The following is a 16,315-nucleotide window of genomic DNA, read 5'->3' as shown; positions in this document are numbered from 1 at the left end:
GGACATGGGGACTGAGCTCCACACCCTACACCCCGGACAGGGGGGGCTCGTCACACCTGAGGCTCGAGGGAGGCTGTGGGGATCAACCGTACCTGCCTCTTTAGTTGTAAAACCTGACTGGGAGGGTGAAACTGAGCCTTCCCTGGCCCTTCGCTTCTCCTGGAGAGGAATCGGTAAGGATCCCCAGGGCCGGCACTTTTTAAGCCTTTTATCTGGAAATAATTTCAAACCGGCCGAATAGTCCCAAGAATAGTGACTGTAAAGCTTAGTCTAACATTACCACCAGGGCCGGCACTTTTTATAACCTAAGAAACTTTACAAGCATAAAAACACTCAGAGTTCAGTGTTAATCGACATGAACGAGCGCTCGTAAAGCCCTGAGCTCGTGTCACATTCCCACCTCACACACGACCCGTTGGGGCCACAGAGAAATGCCGGCGGGTCCTTCCCGGCCCGGACGGGGCGCCAGGTCAGGGCTCCTGTTGGTGGACGGAGCAGCAGGGCCCGGCCCTTCCCTCTGAGCAGGTCCCGGCCACTGCCCCACGGTTCCAAAGCACGAGTGTCTGACGTGGCTTGTCCTGCCCCGGCTTCCCCACCGCTAGGATGACAGAGGCAGAGGGACCTCATGGGCACAGCGTCCAGTGAGAAGGTCCCAACACACGTATTTGAGCGAAAAGCCTGGGACGTCGTGGGGCACTGGGTCCGGGATGTCTTTCATCTTACTGACTAAAGAGGGGCCTGAGGAGCGTCGGTGGGAAGTTGAGGGCTTTGGTTCTAATGATGCGATGCCTGGGGTAGGGGGCGCGCGTTGGGTCAGTTCTGGAGGAAACGAGGGGAGGGACAGGAGGAAAGGCTGCGATTGGCCAACACAATCTGTATTCGTCAGACTGTGAAGGTCACCGGGCCGCGTCCTGCAAGAGGAAGTTGAACTTCTGAAGGTTTCTTAAACGCACAGAGCAACTGAGAACAGAATGAGGGAGACTGGGAAGAACTCACGATGTGCCGCGCGGCGAACACGCCGTCCACGATGGCGCAGCAGAAGGCGGCCACCACGCCGAAGCTGACGAACACGATGGCCGCCACCAGCTGGAAGCAGAGACAGGAGAGGCTCAGGCCCATGAGAAACCTTCCCCGAGCGCCCAGCCGCCCGAGGCCCCCTGCCCCGACCCCCGAAGTTGCTCGGCAGGTCCTCACTTCCCACCACGGCCCCCCCGGAAACCCACCACGACGGCCAGGGCGGCGCCCCAGGCCCATCCCACTGAGCAAGGCCCGTGCTGGCTGCTTTGTTTATTTCACAGGGTACGAGGGAGGGGCTCGTGGATGGGGAGCTGTCGCCCCCCCACACAGCCTGGTGGATAATGGCGGGCCTCCCAGGGTATTTAAACGGTTCGCGATCTCTTGCTTTTACAGACTCTGCTACAAAGACCCTAATTACATTCTGCATAAAAGTCTGGGCTCACACACGCGTGTTTCTGCAGGACCATCTCCTGGAACACACGGGGACCCACGCTTGCCAACAGGACAAGGCAGGGGGTCTCTGCAGGTCAGAATCTGAGGGGACATGCGTTTCGCTCCCACACCCCACGGCCAGACGTCTACCCACCCCCTGATGTCCCAAGGGACAGGGCTCGCTGTTCGTTTCTCGGTTCTGCTGTCTGACGGCAAAAAGCCCCACTGTCACTCCACGTGCATTTCTCCGCTATTATCAAGGCTGAGAACCTGTTCTTACGTCTGTTGGCCATTTCTTTAAATTTTTTTCTCTCTCTCGGGAAACAATTTCAGGTTTACCAAAACAGATAGTAAAAGTGGCCCCAAAATTCCTGTATGTCCTGCTGCTGGAGACACCGAGTGTCCCCCCTGCCCACCACGCCAGGACCCCCGTGGCAGCCACGAGCCATAGCGTCAGTGCATTTACTGCGTCCTAGAAGGTGTGTGAAGTAACCGGGATTTCCAACCCGGACCTTGTGAACAACAAGCTGCGAGCTAGAGCACGATGCGTGCAAGCGGACCGTCTGCCTTCAGCTTGGAGAACACGGGCAGAAGCCGCCTCCCACCAGCCGCGCTCCTTGCCTGCTTCCTTCCCCGTGGCCGAGTCAGGCTCTGGGGTTACTGACCTGCACGGCCTCACCCTCCCAGCCTCGTCAGCCTGAGGGATTTGTTTCTTCAACAAAGCACAGGGATTGGCATGAAGCGTGGGCTGGCTTGACAGACTGCGACTTTGATTTCCGTTTTGACGTGAGGCTCCCAGTGGCTACTCAAGGGACAGAATGGGCGGGAGGGCCACACAAGGCTGTCCCAAGGGGGAGGGTGGCCGGGCTCCCTCCTGGCAGCCCACAGGCCTGAGGCCCAGCCCCGCACGTTGCTTCCAAGTGAAACCTGTCCCCTGACGCCGCACGTCAGAGCTGTCGCCCAGCCTTGCGGGCGTCTCTGCCCTGATGACCCCTTTGATCTTGTGTCCCCATCCGGAGAAGGGGCCACGCGGCTGACCTCTCCGTGCGTTGGATCCGCGCCCTGCAGGTGCTGTGTGGATGCAGGTGTGACCAGCCCGGCCGCTGCCCTTGGCCCTTCCCCCCATGTGACACTTCTGACAGCAATGAGGAATTGAACAAAAGGGACCTTGGGGACCCCCTGCGGGGAGCCACGCAGAGAACCGTGCCTGGATCTGAACAATGGCAGCGAGCTCACCCTGGGGCTCTGCGGGGCCCTGGTCAGACCCACGTTCCGCCCAGGTGCTCTAGGTCCACGAGGCAGGAGCTGCCCTGAGACACGAGGTGGGGGGGGTCCCACCCCAGCAGGGCCTCGATGCCGAGCAGGGAGGCCAGGGGCAGACCCTTCCTCATTTCGGGGGAGGAAGACCGCATGGTGCCTTCCCGTGAAGTTACTGCACACAAACGCAACGTGGCTAACTAAAGAGCGGTGGGAAAATCACTGCAGAAACCACACCGAACCGAGCCTTCCCAGGCTTGTACTGCCTTGTGACAAACTACATGAAAACACATAAAAGACTCAGACGGCACTTTTTCGCTGTCCCGTGGACCCAAGCGGGCCCGCGTCTCCAGGGAATGAAAGGCCTGCGTCTGCTCTGGCTGCCGCGTCCTCCCTGCTTCCTCCCTGGACCCTCCAGCCGCCCCCGGGCTCGCGCCCTTCGCACAGAGACGCTCAGCCCACGGTTCATGCTTCGTAGAGGCTGGAGCGCGAGGCCGCCCCGTCTCGTCTTAGCAGCGGCCGGAGAGCAGGGCAGCTCCTGTGATTGACCGCAAGGCCCCTGGATGCCGTAGCCCGACGGGAAGGACGCGGATCCTGCTGGGCAGAGCTTCCGGCCAGAGGGACCCAACACAGAGACGCGACCTGAACAACATCGCTTTGGAGCCCCAAGTCCTTCAGCACAGGGCGCCCATCTCATCCTGACACCCCAGCCGCGTAGGGAGGAAAAGCACCGGTTCTGACCTGGAACTCCCACCCCAGCCTTACGGAGAGGCCACAGCTACAGTCAAGTTCAGACGCAGCCCCGGCCCCTCCCAGACCCCCCAGTAGTTGTGACCTCAGGAAGGGAGGACGACTTTCTGGCACAAAAGCAATGGGAGGGACAAACTGCTCCCCCAGCAAGTGTTCCCCAGCACCCGCTTTGTCCCCGACGCCAGGCTGGCACCGGGTCCAGCCGTGCGCTGGGTCTGGGTACCTGCTCCTGCAGACAGGAGGCCTGCGGCCTGACACCCCTGGGATGGCACCAGTCCCCCTCTCCACCTCCCTCAGGGCCGCTGCCAGTGTCCCTAAGGAGTGGAGCTGTCCCCAGCGACGGCTCTCCTAGGACCAGTGGGTCTGCGGCTCGCCTGGTCACCGGGACCTCGTCAGAAGTGGGTGTCTGCCCAGCCCCGTGTGCTCCAGCACGGGTGCTGGTTCAGGAAGTCCACTAAGCACTGCAGTCGCCTGAGACACTCCCAGAAGTGGCCCCTGAGGCCCTGTGGCTTCCCTCACCACCAGCGGGTGAACAAAGCCATCGTCGGACCCGCTGTCCTGGTGAGTCCTCCACGCACCAACTCCGTGACCTCAGAGAGCGCCCTGCTCCACGCTGGCCAGTGGCCGGCTCCGACCCAGCTGTGGCTCAGTCACAGTCTCGGCCGAGAGACCCTCACATCACACCTCCACCGGATTTCATCCAGGTCTCCACAGAAAGCACACAACTTCCGAAGTGTCTCCTAGCACGCAGGGCTGCCCACAGCTGGGTGTGTAAACAGGTTCTGACTCGGTTTACACACGTCCCCACGACTTGCACGTGCTCATCAACCTTCAACTGACTCTGCTCGGCTGCCCTTCCTCCCACCACCCTGGAAAAAGTAAAAGAGCTAGCACGACCTCACACGTGGTAAACTCGGCACTGGGCTGACCACGCGTGCTATTGCCCGGGAACCACCAGGGTCCAGTTGACAGCGCTGGGAAAGACACTGGAAGTTCTCTCCTCCAACGCTTCGGGCTGGAAATAGGAAACCAGCCAGGACAAGCAGCTGCCTCTTGGCCAAGGCCTGCATGTCCTGGTCTCGGTCACAGCCTCCACGTCCTTTCCAGGCCTTGCTGCCCCTCAAGCAGCCTAGTGGTTTAACATTCGCACAAGGATCCGCTCACGCCCCAAAGGTGCCTCTCTAATACGAGGGCTGCCGGACCCGACAGATGTTGCAGACAGGGTCTGTCTGTGGCTCTAGCAACTAAGGAAGGCACTAGATTAGGGTTGGGACTGTGTCTCCTTGTCCTGCCGGGGTCTCTTCTGGGAGAAGGGCAGTTGTAACTCAGTAGGGGAAGGTCACCTTCAAATCTCCGCTAGGCCCACAGAGTTTACTACATTCCAACAGGGGAAAGTGATTTTCAAAAACAAACACCAAACAGATAAGGATGTGATAAGAAGAAGGCTGCCTGGAGCCAGATGAACAGAAGAAAGTGGAGACGGGAGCAATTAGCCCCGACCACAGGGCCCAGGCAAGAGGTGACACGGCTGAACCAGGACCGAGGGAAAGCGAGAGCTGTGAACACGCACTGAGGAGAAGGAGCTCACACCTTAGGGAACTAGAAAAGAAGAGCGAACTTAACCCAGAACCAGCGGAAGAAAGGCACTAATAAAGGCTTAAGCAGAGATAAAAGAAACAGAGAACAGAGAAGCAGTAAAGAGAATCGAGGTAACTGCAAGTTGGTTCTTTGGAACTCCTAACAAAATTGACGTGTCTTGCTTGGCTCTCGGCCTTATCTGCCGAGAGCGTCCACCTTCCTGCCCGGCCTGGGAATAGACCTTCCAGCCCTTCTCTGCCTTCACTGCCTCTCCCCTGTCCCCGCCAAGGGCCCCCCAGCTGCATGTACAGGTCGAAGCCCCAGGAGTTCAGGGTCTCCCCCACCCCCAGCCCCAGCCCCCAGCTCAGCACCGTGCAGCTGCTCCAGGAAGCATTTGCTGAAGACAGAACTGGACGGGTGTGCAGGCCCTTCGGTGGAGCACGGGGCTGGAGGTGGGACAGCGTGTGAACCTGGCCACCGCCCTCCCGCCCCTGCCTGCCAGGACCCCCGTCACTAGTGGGCCCTCACAGGGAAAGCCCAGCCCCACCTGCACAGCCCCCACGTGGGTCACCGTGGACCTCGCAGGCTTCCTCCCCGATGGCCCTCGGATCCCCCAGCACCCCAATGTCCGCCCGCCCAGCCCTCGAGGCCTTGCTGTCTCAGCCCCGCCCAGCTCCGCCCTGGGGGGGCAGAGACCAGCTTGGCTTCTACACGGGAAGGTGAAGGGCCGAGGAGACTCCCGTGATGTCAAGACCCGGAGCAGGGGGTGCCGGAGGGCACAGCCAGGACCCTCTAGCACAACACTCGAAGGAACAGAAGCCCAACAGACGGAGGCCAGTACCCTAACCCTCTGCAGGAAACGCGCTTCTACCGCTAAGTGACGCCCCATCGGTCCTTCTAGTTCAGGGGGTTTTAACCTATGTTCCGGGAAGATTCCAGTGTATGCGCCTGTGTGTGTATCTCTGTGTGTGTGTATGTGTGTCTGTGTGTGTCTGTGTGTGCGTGTCTGTGTGTGTGTCCGTGTTGTGTGTTTCTTGTGTACGTGTGTGTGTGTCTGTGTGTGCGCACGTGCACATGCACGTGCATATGGCTGGGGGTGGGCGGAGGCGGCAGTTAACAAGCTGCTTTAAGCCCTTAACTTCTCCATCCCCGGCCGTGGGGACGAAGCTAGACTGCAGAGCCGTTGGTGAAATCAGGGACTCTGATGTCTGGGGAAGGAGAAAGCAAGAACTCATTCATCAATGGGAAAATAGCAAAAGCTGACTCAGTTGAGGGCATTCTTTGGACATCACTGGAGACTAACGCCGTAACGGGCAGAGATCGCGGAGGAGCCATTTGTAATGATTCGATTCCACCCCTTAGCTTGAGCAGAGTAAAATGTTTACAGACAAAATGATACCATGTCTGGGACTTGCTTCAAAATACCACTCAAGATCGGTCATGAGTCAAAAATGGATGAAGTTGGGAGGTGGATACAGAGGGTTTTTTATACTATTCTGTCCACTTCTGCATATATTTAAAGTTTTCTATTGCAAAAAATTAAAATAAAGAGAAAGCAAGGGAAAAGAGAGCGTTCTTACAAATCTAGATGCATTTGAAACAAGCACTGTCTCTAGTTGACATTTTCTCAGCTTGCTATTGTTTCCTTTTGCTACAACTTGAATGTTTTGACTGACCTATGTGCTTCAATACAATAAGTAACAACGGCTACTAGTCTCTGAACACCCGTCATGGACCAGCCCTGCACTGGATATTCTCACATGCGTTAACTCAGATGCTCAACAATCCTGACTGTGAAGAAACTGAGGTTCACGACAGTCAAGATGACAGAGATACTAATGGTCGACACAGGTTTCAGCTCTCACAAATATTAAATTAAATGTTAGATAGTGAAACACGTGTTTATCATACAAGGTGAGTCTAGAGGAATGCTTTTCTGAAAGGGCCGAAATGAGATTCTACAGGCAACACACACAACCTCAGGCAGAAAGCTCTGGTCTATGGAACCTGGTGGCCCCATCTTGCCTGGGGTTCAGGGTGGCTTCCTGGGGGGATGGACCCTGTCTGGGGGCTAGGGTCAGTTCTGGATTTTTATCCTCCCACTGCAAGGCCCACATTTCTTTTGCCAAAGCCAAAGAAACAGAACTCCAGCAACTATTTTGGAAAGGAAGAAGTTACACTATCTCTGTTTGTAGGTGACATGACCTTATAGATGGACAATCCTCAGGAATCCACTAAAAAACTATTAGAACTAATGATTGAGTTCAACAGGGTTGCAGGATATACGAGCAACATGGAAAAATCAATTGTATTTTTATACATTTGCAATGAACAATCCAAAAATGAAGTTAAGAAAACAATTCCATTCACAATAGCCTCCAAAAGGATAAAATACTTAGGAATAAATTTAACAAAAGAAGTACAAAACTTCAACTCTTAGAACGACAAAACATTGTTGAAAGAAATGAAAGAAGATCTAAAGAGATGGAAAAACATCCCCAAGTTCATGGGGCAACACTCCCTAAACTGATCTACAGATTCAACACAATATCAGAAGCTCACAGATCACAGAACAGACTTGAGAGTCTACAACTAAACACACACATCTATGGCCAAGTGATTATCAATAAGGGTATCAAGACCATCCAACGGAAAAAGGACAGTCTCTTCACCAAATGGTGCCAGGACCACTGAGTAGCCATATGCAAAAGTTTGAATGTGGACCCCTATCTCACACCATATACAAAATCAACTCAAAATGGACCAAAGACTTAAATGTAAGTGATAAAACTCTTAGAAAACATAAGGGTAATCTTCATGACCTTGGAATTGGCACGAGATTCTTAGAAATGGCACCAAAATCACGAGCAACAAAAGAAAAACTAGATAAATCAGGCTTCATTAAAATTGAAAACTTTTGTGCCTCAAAGAACATCACCAAGAAGGTGAAAAGACAATCCACAGGATGCGATAAAATCCTTGCAAATCATATATCGGATAAGGGACTTGCATCTAGAATATATAAAGGACTCAGATAACTCAACAATAAAAAGACAAGTAACCCGATTTAAAAACGGGCAAAGGACTTGAATAGACATTTCTCAACAACAACTAGAAACAGATATACAGAAAGCCAATCAGCACATGTAAAGAAGCTCAACATCATTAGTCATCAAGGAAATACAAATCCACGATGAGACCCCACTTCACACCCAACAGAATGGCCAGAGTAGAAACAGACGAGAGCACACACTTTACTCTATGGTAAGTCTACGTGTAACATTTTGAGGAGCTGCCAGACTGTTTTTCAAAGTGGTTGCATCATTTCACATTCCCGCCAGCTGTGTGCCAGGCTCCACCTTCTCCACATCTTCACACACCCGTGAAAGCCCAGGGCAGCCGCTGTGATCCTGGTTATCACCATCAGGTGATATTATCATGACATATATCATGATATTATGATACTATCATCATCAGGATGATGGCCAGTGCCGGCAGAAGTGGAAACACCAGCACAGTCTGATACGATGATTTGGAGATGAGACAGAAACAGCATATGGTCCAACCGCATCCTCCCTGAACCCTCTCACAAGTCAACACTGGCTGGCACAATGATTTGGCAAAATTAACTATTTTGAATTAACTAAGAATTAACTATTCTTATAGCTCTCTTCCCCAAAGCACTGCATCAACAAGACAGATTCCAAATCGAAATGATCAATAAAAAGTCAGGTTTGTAACCTGACTGATCAAAGTTGGCCTTCATACGTCCCACAGACAAATAGCTGTAGACATGCCCTCTGCAAAGGCCTCTGAGCCACAGTTCTCCTGGTTTTCCACTGACCCCTTCTCTCTCCTCAGTCTGGGAGAGCCGTCGTCACACCCCAGAGGTAGGAGGAGATGCCAGGGCCCGACTCAAGGACAGATATTCATACACGCGCGTTTTTGCCTGAACCTTATACATAAGCATTTAAACTAATTGCCCACCTGCCCAACCCACCCCATACCCTAAACTTTTCTTCCCGTGGCCCAACCTTAGCTGCTAAGACACCACATGAGGTTGTAGAATGTACCCTACAATCCCAGGGGCGATACTCACTTAGCCTAAGATGTGAAAGGCACCCACTCAACCCTGAGTCCTGGGAAGCTAGGCACTGACCCTGGGGGTGCTGGATTGGGGCAGGGGCTTTGCCAGGAACACCCACAGCTATAGGGGCAGCACTCCTCCGCCCCCCGCGTACAGCCCCACCACCCAAATTTGAAATAACAATGCACATTCTTACCATTTGCTTTCTATTCTCCACCAGGTTGATGCCAATAATTCCTAAGAAAGATCCGAAGCCCAGCTGACACCAAAGGAAAACAAGGGAGAAAGCGCTCGGTTACACGCCTGGCAGCCTAATGCCGACAGGGGACAGTGGCCACCCACCTCAGGACACCCTGGCAACAAGCACGGCCAGCCATCCCCCTCACAGAGCCCGAAGCACTAAGTGGCAGGTAGGTTCAGGCCCGTTGGGGTGGGCTTCTCGGGATCCATCAAAGCCAGTGATCGGAATAGAAGCTGCTGAAACAGACCCGTCTCATCTTCTGTGTTCAAATGTTTTAACTCCTACGCCAGTTCAACTCTCGATTCCGGGAAAAGAGTGTCACGTGCCCCCCACCCCGACAGGAGAACACCCTCATGGTGACCCATCCTCCACGCCTGGTGGTCAGGGAGAGGCCCGTCTGAGAGCTTCTCCTGGGCCATCGTCGGAGGACGGCTGACCCTCAGGGAGAATCATAGGAAGCTGGAACCAAGGGTGTTTCAGACACGGACACGGCTGACGCCCCTTAGAAATGAGCGTTTGACTCAGGTGAGCAGGCAGACAGGTAATGCTGGGGCAGGAAGAGGTGGTCTGGGGGCTCCAGCCCAGGCAGGAAGGGCACCCAGGGGCCCCTGAGAACCAGTCCGCTTGTTCCTCGGCCTCAGCTCTCGGCCTGGGTGCAGGTGACGCTGGGACATTGGAGAAACACCACGACTGTGCTCGTCTCGCATCACCCGAGTGTGCCCAGGGGTGCCGGCGGCCTCTTCCCCCCACACCCGCCTGGGAAGAATTCCTAAGCTTCCCCTCAGCCTGAAGAACAGAGTTCCAGCAACGCCAGGGGAGGCGTTGACAAGCCCCTCTCCAGGGGAGCCGGTGACAAGCCCCTCGCAGATGCACAGGGCCGCCCCGAGACCCCGCACTGGAGCCCGCCCAGTGGGTGACCCTCGGCTCTGCCCGGCCCGTCGGATTCTGAGTGACCATGCGAGGCAGAAGCAGCAGCCTGGGGACAGCCGAGCGACTGACCCACACAGCCGTGGCATCTCTAACCATGGTGCCAGATTTAATGCACTAAAAATCAGACCTATTTATGTCCAAGGATGTCTTTACCTGCAAGTATTATATCTCCGGAGACAGATGTGAATGCACAGATGTAGTTTTCACCAATAATTTAAGAATTCTCAAGGAGTGAGGAAAGATGAGCGTTTTCTTCAAAATATCACAATCCCACTCCACAGTTCAAAATAGCACAATCCCGCTCCAACATAAATGTATTAAAATACATCTATTAAGTTTCACTAAGTTGCAATTTTTTGGATTTGAAAAAACTCCTCTTTCCAAAACGTTGCGGTGTTTGCACCTTCTCACCCAGTTTCCTCCTGAGACCCGCCCTTGCTGTGAGCCTCAGGGTCGGATGCCGTGTGTTCACGGAAGTGACTTTTATCCACATTTTCTTGGAGCAAACCTCATCTGCTGTGTCCGCCGTTTGCTTTCAGAACCGTTGAGCTGAAGCCAGTTTCACTCTGGTTCTCGGCCAGGAGTCAGGTTCTCTGTGGAGCAAGGCTCTGAACACACCCAGGATGTTCTGAGGGTGACCTCCAGGTGAATCCTGAACCACTGAAGCTTAGAGAACACTGCAAAATCCTACTCAAGACTGATCCTGACGCTCTGCAGGCCACCTGGGGGATGCGTCCTCACGGCCGCCCGCCTCCACATCCCTGGCTCCCCTCCCGTCCAGGACACAGGCTGCGAAGCAGAGTCTCATGAGAGTTCACTGAGAATACTATCTGCACAGACACTATTTACGTAGGTTTACTCAGAAAGTATACACAGGAAGATAATGTAGATTTATAAAGCACAGATAAAATATAAAAATAAAGAAAAAAATAAAGAGAAAATGAATGATATTTGTAAAATATTTTAAACTATTTTCATCCTTGCTAAAAATGTTATCAACATCATGACTAATCTGGATAATACCTCTAGTGAGAGTCATGAGATTAAATAAGCTTCATTTTTTGAAATCTTGGTTTAGCACTTTGTGACACAGCCCCTCAGGGCTCTGGTGCATTTGCAGGGCATCATATCTGATAAAAAGCAATTTCACAGACGCTCCCTGAGTGCGATGCAGATGCTTGGAGCAAATTTTACTGCCAACAAATGGACACAATTCCACAGTTTAGAAGTCTGGATGATTCTGGCTTTGGGGGCCGCTGTTGCCAGGTCTGGCTGGGCTGTGGGTTTACCTCGCGGGGTTATTGCCCGGAAGCGGAGGTGAGGACCACGTCAGCTCGTTTTCCTGCTGATCCCATGCGATCCCACAAACGCACCTTCTATCCAGGTTTCGTGGCATCTTTTAAAGCTCTGAGTCCAGTTTCCGAGGGGTGGTTTGCTCAGCTTGGTCTCATGGAGCTAAAATCCAGGTGTCACAGGGCTGGCTCTCCCCGGGCACCCTGGGAGACTCTGGGCCAGGGCCTGTCGCACCTCTTGGCTCCGACCCCTCTCCTTCCCCTCCCCCACCCCTCAGGACCCTGTGCCCCACTGGGCCACCTGAGCATGCAGGATAATTGCCCTAAAACTCCAGCTCGGGGGGCTGGGGTGGAGCGTGTCAGCAGCACATGGACGTCTGTGTCCCCGCAGGCCCCCAGGCCCCCGACCGGCAGACCCCAGGGACCGCGCCACTCACAATGATCCCGGGGTAGTAGCCGCCCATGGTCACGTTCTCCGTCCTGGTGGTGGCGGCGAGGCCGACGGTCAGGATGGAGGTGGACACACAACCCAGCAGAGACCCCACAAACCACAGGGAAGTCTTCTTTCTTCTCGCAAACCCTTCTGGGGGAGGACAAACAAGGAGCCAGCTGGTAAGGGTTGGCTCGGGGAGGGGGGCCCCCATGACCTCGAGCGCATCCCGGGTCAGCCTGGCTTTTTTGCTGCAGCCCCGCTGCTCACTGGCAGGTGCCTGGGACACGCTCCCCAGGGACAAACGCTCCCCAGGGACCACCACCGTCCTGCTTCTTCCCCACCCTTCCCCGTCCTCAGAGCGGGACCCCTCGCCACCCCTCCGCCCGCCCTGAGGACTCACCGTCATCTCCTAAAGGGCACCCAGACCCCTCCGGTACCCCTGCACGGCCGCCCTCCCCTGTGGCCCCCACCGCACCCAGGGGTTTCCAGGCAATGTCACCACCCACACGTCCGCTGCCCATCCCCCCGGACGACGAGCCCCGTTGGAGGGTGGGCGGGGGCCCTGCCTCGTTCCCCGCTGCGTCCCTGCCTCCTGAGACAGTGCCCGCGCACAGTAGGTTTCTCAGTAAACGTCAGGGGGTGCTGAGCCCTCCCCAGGTTCCAAGTCCCCCGCCGGCCTCCGTCCTGGCTTCGCCCACACGGCAGCAGTGACGCCGGCCGCTTATGGAGCATCTGCTCCGCGCCTGGTCTTACTGAGCACTTCACCTGCATTAACACGCACCCCTGGGCCTTGCAAGCCCGTGACCCTGGACCCTGCCCTACTCCGAGCCTGGACAGAGACCTCTTCACCCGGCCCTGGACCAGGCCGAGCAGGTCCCACACAGAGAGGGGGCACGCTTCCCTCTGGGGTGGCCAGCACGTCCACGCTGCTCCGTGGCTGCACTTGTGCCCCGTGTCCACACCAAGCCGCTCCCCCGGAGGGCCGGCATCCTGCTGTTCTTCCACCTCCTGTGTCTGGCTCAGCGCCAAACACGCGAGTGATCAAACGGGAAGGGGGTGGAAAGAAGTATAAAATTGTGCAGAGCCCGCCGCTGCCAACCTGCACGTCCATCACCCTCTCCCCGTGTCAACAGGCCCCAATTATTGGATTGGAAACACGCCAGCTGAAAGATGGCATTTTCCAGCCTCTGCTCCAGCTGGGTGATTATGTTCTCAGCAAATAATCTCCATCTCACCAAGGAATGTTGGGTGGGGACCTACAGGAAATCTCTTAAGGAGCCAGTCCCTTTGCCTTCTCCCCTTCATCCTTCCCGCTGCTGGAACGTGAACCTAAAGGTGGAGCCCCTGCAGCCATTTTGCACCATGAGGGAACCTTGACAGTAGAAGTCGCACACAAAGAGAGGCAGAGCAGAAAGACAAGCCCTGTGTTGTCCCACCTCCAAACTCTGATTAGGGAACAGAATTAAATCTCTAGACTATAAACCACTATTTTGGATGTGCTGGTATCTGTAGCCAAACCTAATTTTAACTGTCACAGAACTCAAGAAAGCAAGAAAGGAAACCTTCCGTCACTGGCACCTTCCTCCCTCAAGCCTTGACTTCTGGGTTTTGTGTGAACCGTTCTTCCTCTCGTGTGTCTCAGGGAAGGCAAAGAAGCCTCACTTACAATAACCGTAATTGTAACAATTATTACAGCAATTTGATCTCAGATACACCTGTTCCTACGTAGTCATCAGCAACCGCACAACGGAGGCAGAGACAGCCAGAGGGCAGGACGAGACTCCACACTGAACACAGCCATGCTGGTGGGTTTCGTTTGTTGGAAGGTTAACCGTCTTCATCCTTGTGACTCCAAAACAAAACAGGATGAAAGAAAAACGTGGTGCTTCTTCCCACACCAAAGTTTTTAAAATTGACGTGTGTGTGTGTGTTTGGTGGGGAAGCAGTTGCTCATTTGACCTCAGCCACTGTCTCAGATGACCCCGGGCCTCCCGCCCAGACTGTGCCTTTGAAGATTTACACACCCGTCCGCAGTCTCGTCAACAAAGTTTAATGGCAGGTCAAGGTCACGCCACCCAAGAACGGGATTGTCACGCATTCAGAAATAAATTACACACAACTCTGAGTCAACGTGCTCACTCAGAATCACTTGGCCAGCCCAGGAACGCCGCTTCTACCCACTGGCCTGGCGAGGGCAAAGCTCTCAGGAAGGTCACTTCATTTCCCACGAGGCCCTCACCTCCCTTCACCTGCTCTTTCATTGCTGTTTTCTCGTAGTTTTTACTGCAAATATGTAAGAACTGTTGAGGGTGAACCATTTATAGGAGTGTCTACAGAAGCACAGCCACAAGTGCGAGGAGACGATTTACACCTTTGGGACCCAGCGGCCCTGGGGTCCCCTTGGTGGGCTTTTCTCTTGTTCACTATTATTCACGGCATCTTACTTGCAAAGTCGTGTGCATGCAGACAGCAATCACTTATTTTTCTTTGCATGTATTTAGAGCCTGAAACTGAGGATACAAGTACAAGTTGGTTTGCCCCAGAGTCAGAAAGATCAGCAGTTACAGCCGATCTGGGGTGTCTGTAGGGAAACGGGACAGAAATGGCAAAGCCACTTTGAAAATGAGTGAGTGAGAGGAAAAAAGAAGGCTCCCCTCGGGCGACATTCTGCTCTGGGTGATTAACTTTAGAAAGGCAGGTACATTGGAAAAAAAACGGACACAAAAGTTAAAAACACATCTTCTTCTATGTTTTGGAAGTTAGTGACGCTGTTACCATGGAAGTTGATGAGACAATCACAACAGGGCCATCCAGCAGTCGGTGGGGGGGTGGCATGCCAGCCTCCACCCCGTCCACCCGCCCCCAGGGGTCACCTCTCCCGTGTGCCGACCACCCTGCCAGCCCCCAAGCCCCTGCGGATGGACCCAGAGCAGCCCCACCTCCTTATCAGCTGCCCCTCCTCAGCTGTTCTTCCTGAAGTTCCATCCCCACCTCTGTTGTAAAATGTGTTTAAGAGCAGGAAGACTCTTGAAACTAAATTTTCTGCGACTAAGTATTTGAGAAAATTATCAAATGCCCTCCTCCTCAAGGACTTGCTATTTTCCCTAATTTAATGCATTACACGTCTATTTATGCTCAAAATAATTAACTGACGTCTCAGTACCTGCTTCAAACCACAGTTCTGGCCGCTGGGCTTTGTCTCTTAGCTCCTGTGGGCCCATCTGGCAGACCCCCTGTGGCGATATTCTGGTTCTGAAGGTCCTTGGCTCCGCTTTGATTTGTCCCTTTAGGGCGGTCGCGTGATGAGCAGGGACCTGAGGGGCCCCACCAGGCAAACAGTTTTGCTGGGACCTTGTCAAGTCCGTTAGTGACATTCTGACAAGTTATGTCAAACATCTCCTTCGGGACCACGTAAAGCTTCCTAGGAGCCATTTTCAATATAACTTCACCATTTCACCAGGCTTTCCCTAGTATGACTTTCCCTCTGAAACTTCTACATGATAAAAATCACAAGATGCAAGCTGTCCTCCTTGTCAGGATTCGTATCGCGAGTTCCAAGTTTACCGTGAGGTCTGGAGAGACAGGCAGGTGGGAAAGGAATGCTTCTGAGTGACCTCATCCCAGTGACACAAACTGGAATATTTTGATTCCAGGTACAAACAGGGATGACAAAGAGAAGAGTCCCACCTTCAATAGTCTTTATAAATAGAGGGTCTTGCATAAAAAATAAGACAATGAGAAATAGCCTCGAGAAAAGAAGGTAGGGTATCTTTCTAATTGCCGTAAGGCATATGCATTTTTAGGTCAAGTTTCAGAGAAAAGGGGGTCCACACTGAAGGAAAAAAACAGAATTCCCTGACTTGTTCCCTCGACCTGCCTGTCCCATTAGCAGGAGTCTTACAGTGTGCGTTGTTACAACTGAAGCATCCTTAAGGCGGTGCCCTGACTCCTAGTTAAAATCTCTACTATTAGGCTTATAGCACTGGTGGCAACTTACACGAACGCTGCCCGAACTGTCGTGGGGCTGCCAGACCTGCTGAGTGATCGCACGCGGCCCCCCGCCCTCGCTGAGCCCTGCAGAAGGAGGACCCTGAGCGCAGGGGCCGTGGGGATCTTGCTTGATGCCGGGTCCCCGAGCCTGTTATCTCCTCATGCTGAATGAATGAGGGAACTTCGGTTTCCTGATTTGCAAAGTGGGGGTATGACAACCCTCTGCTTGCCTGCCTCTTCACTGTGATAAGGATGCAGTGAGAGAACATCCGTGAAAATTCCAGATGCGTGCCTATGCGCATAATGGA

General features: G+C 53.9%; 1 protein-coding gene across 6 annotated transcripts in view; it reads right to left on the bottom strand.

Moving 5' to 3' along the window:
• The window catches only part of TMEM255B (transmembrane protein 255B), a 48,534-nt gene that overhangs the window by 30,085 nt on the left and 2,134 nt on the right, over positions 1 to 16,315 (bottom strand). For 5 of the 6 annotated variants that reach the window (XR_005017220.1, XR_005017221.1, XM_036831608.1 and 2 more), the window contains exons 2-3: positions 12,022 to 12,167; positions 9,318 to 9,380 (exon numbers count right to left, since the gene is read on the bottom strand). Coding sequence is in view for 4 of the 6 variants with exons in the window: in XM_036831608.1 (XP_036687503.1) it covers positions 9,318 to 9,380; positions 12,022 to 12,167 (209 nt within the window). In the remaining 2 variants the exon portion in view is untranslated. Of the gene's footprint in view, positions 1 to 996; positions 1,087 to 9,317; positions 9,381 to 12,021; positions 12,168 to 16,315 lie in introns of all 6 variants that reach the window. The other variant, XM_036831609.1, reaches the window with a different exon arrangement.

Source organism: Balaenoptera musculus, chromosome 18 (assembly GCF_009873245.2).
Source record: "Balaenoptera musculus isolate JJ_BM4_2016_0621 chromosome 18, mBalMus1.pri.v3, whole genome shotgun sequence".
Taxonomy (NCBI): Eukaryota; Metazoa; Chordata; class Mammalia; order Artiodactyla; family Balaenopteridae; genus Balaenoptera; species Balaenoptera musculus.
The sequence above is the reverse complement of the archived record's forward strand: the minus strand, read 5'-3'. Positions and strand labels throughout refer to the sequence as shown.